Source organism: Acyrthosiphon pisum, chromosome X (genome assembly GCF_005508785.2).
Source record: "Acyrthosiphon pisum isolate AL4f chromosome X, pea_aphid_22Mar2018_4r6ur, whole genome shotgun sequence".
Classification (NCBI taxonomy): domain Eukaryota; kingdom Metazoa; phylum Arthropoda; class Insecta; order Hemiptera; family Aphididae; genus Acyrthosiphon; species Acyrthosiphon pisum.
The window spans coordinates 43,791,587-43,794,722 of NC_042493.1; the positions used below are offsets into that span (position 1 = coordinate 43,791,587).

The window sequence follows — 3,136 nt, forward strand, 5'->3', positions numbered from 1 at the left end:
CCTCCTGACGCGCTAACGTCGAGGGCCACTTTTCGTGAAAAGGACTGTAGTATTGAAAATAAATCTTGCTGGACAGTTGGACCGCATCTCAATACATCATTAAGGGATACACCAGATGCGCTCTTGGCCGAAGCGTCGAAAACTACTCGGACCTTTGTTGTCAAACTTGACGCCTTTGTTACCGAATGGTGCGGTAGATAAAAGTGATTCTGAGTCTGAATCGAATTCTTCAAAACTTCAACCATATGTCCCAATTCAATATATTCACTCATAAAACGTATGTACTCATTCTTCAAGTTCTCATTATTTTGCAATCTTTTCTCTACATTCAGGAACCGGGCGGTCGCCATAGGCAATGTGGCGCCTAATTCACTGATTTTCTGCTTGATGGGGAGTCGTACTACGAAACGCCCCTTTTCATCACGAGTTGTATATTGCTTAAAATGTTGGACTGTTTCCTGCTCTTCTTGACTTCTCTTATTCGCCCTCGATGTCCGACCGTAGCTTGCATCCTCAATGGTACTGAGAACCTTCCACTCTTCCTCTATCGTTTGGCTCATTGAAAGAAGTGTTGGTGCATGTTGGCTAGAAAGTTCTCCCGTCACTAGCCATCCGAAATTGCTTTCATATAGGGTTACTGAACCTATATTTAATGGTATTTTTCTTGTTCCCAAAACATCAAAGAACGAGCCACCTCCAATCAGCAGATCAATACCTTGCGGGTGGTGGAAGTCCGGATCAGCTAGACAAGTGAACCCGAGTATATTGAAAATGTTCAGCAAGTTATTGGTGGAAGAAAAAGGAACATTGTTAATAAAAAAAAGTTAAAACAGTTACAGAAAAATAAAATATCTACAGAATAGACTTTTAATGATTGTGGGCATACCAGAGAAAGTAAAAAGTGTGTTTGTAAAGTGTATAATCTATCATTTGAGGACATGAACACATTTAGAAAAAACATAACAACCATCAAAAGTAAAATTGACCAGGATAAATATGTACTGACAATGGTGACTGTGAACCGTGCAAAATATACTCGAAGGCATAGCACACCAAGAGCAGTACGAACTCACGTGGAATATTATTTACCAAGTATTATCGGTGAAAGAATTCCAGTTTGTGCAACTGTGTTCAGTAATGTTACATCTTTCACTCGAAGGCGCTTAAATCTACTTACTTCTACATTCAAAAAAGAACAAAATAGTCCTACTGAAAGAAGAGGTGGATCAAGACTCAGTGAAAAATCAGAGGAAGTAACTGACAGTATTAAAGCATTTATCATGAAAATTAAGTGTCAAAAATGTCACAATGTTAGAAATTATGCTGGAAGGAGTTATTTACCGCCTGAGATGTCCGTAAAAAGTTTGTGGGAGCATTGGAAAGAAAAAAGAATTAAAAATGAAAAACCTGTGGTGTTAATTTCTAAGTTTCATTATGTATTTACAAACAATTTTAATTTGAGTTTCGGCCATCCTAGACAGGATGTTTGTGGCAATTGTACAGAGTTAATTACTAATATTAAATTAGAAAAAGATATGCAAGCAAAAGCATACTTAAAACGAGAACTATACAACCATAAAGAAAACGCCAAAATATTTCCTAAAATGATGTCCAATATAAAACCAAGATCTATTCATGTCAGTTTTAACATGATGCAAAACCAACCGCTACCAAAATTATCTGTTACAGACACATTTTACAGTCGACAAATATGGCTATTCAACCTAACATTTGTAATAAATTCTGTACAATATCAGTCTCCTGAAAACTGTTATTTATATACATGGCTGGAAAATGAGAGTGGTAGAGGACCCAATGAAGTTTGTTCAGCTTTATTACATTTTCTAGAAAAATTAGAAGAACGTATAAAACAATATTCAAATCCACCAACTACTTTAAATTTATTCTCCGATTCATGTTCAGCACAAAACAAAAATCAGTTTGTAGTTGCTGTATTATTATACCATATAAATTGCAGAGAAACAGTTTTTCAAGAAATAAATCATATTTTTCCAGTAAGGTAGTTACATGCCTCCAGATCAGGTGTTTGGTAGAATTGAAAAATGCCTTCGCAATAAAAAAAACATGATCTCTCCTACTGAATACTATAGAGTTTTTGAAAAATTCACTAAAGTCCATATATTTAATAAAGATTTCTTTATGTATGGCTTCAAAAAAACTTGTAAGAATCTATTAAAACCAAACGCTTTAAAAACTACTGAACAAAAATGTTTAAATACCAAAAAGGCAAAAACACTGTGGGTCTGTCAAGTACTTACAATAGTGTTCCTAATTTTACAAATATACTTAAACGCAATGCAAATTTAAAAAATCTGGGTGATGTTACAAGACTTGATAAAATTAATCATATTAAACCAGCCAAAAGAAACGATGTAAAAAAATTAATGAAATATTTTGTTGTACCAGAAGATGCTAAAGTATTTTACAAAGAAGTGATAGTGATGAAAATGATATTCCATGCTCTGAAGAAGATTAATAAACTTATATTATTTGTAACTAAGCATTATTATAAGTAAGTTGTATATAAATATTTTTTTATTTTGAAACTGGTAATGTTATAACAATTTATTTTCCATTTAGTCATCTTAGAATCTAATTTTTATTTTTATTTTTAGTAATTTAGAAGGCTGACAGCTTGTTATAAAAAGTTTTAGAAATTTCAAAGACTGAAATGTTATTTAATTATATTTGTTTTTGATTTAGTAATTTTTATGATGACTGAAATGTTTTTTAATTTTAATTAAGTACTATAATTAACATATTTTTATTAAATACAGTTACTTAACCATTAAATATTTCATATGATACCATATACCTATGTTAAAAACGTTTAAAAAAAAAAATATCAACATGTACCACATGTATTCAAATATGAGTATTTTATTAATTTAATGATTTAAATAGATATACATAATATGATATCAACTTGTTATTAAATAAATATTTATCAAGACTCAAGAGTATTTTTTATTTGTATATTAGTATTATCTCCTAAATGTTACATACCTATTTCTCTAGGTGTTTTACTTAAATACCTACCTACCTATTTTATTGAATTATAATGATGCCGTGTTCATTTATTTTATTTTATATTGTTGTTACATATATTATTTAG

At 31.2% G+C, this 3,136-nt stretch overlaps 1 protein-coding gene across 1 annotated transcript in view; it reads right to left on the reverse strand.

Moving 5' to 3' along the window:
* LOC103308738 overlaps positions 1 to 940 on the reverse strand; it is a 1,007-nt gene extending 67 nt beyond the window's left edge. Inside the window, exons 1-2 of the mRNA XM_008182690.1 lie at positions 838 to 940; positions 18 to 742 (exon numbers count right to left, since the gene is read on the reverse strand). Coding sequence (XP_008180912.1) covers positions 18 to 742; positions 838 to 940 — 828 coding nt within the window. The remainder of the gene's footprint in view (positions 1 to 17; positions 743 to 837) is intronic.
* Positions 941 to 3,136: the final 2,196 nt, after the last annotated feature.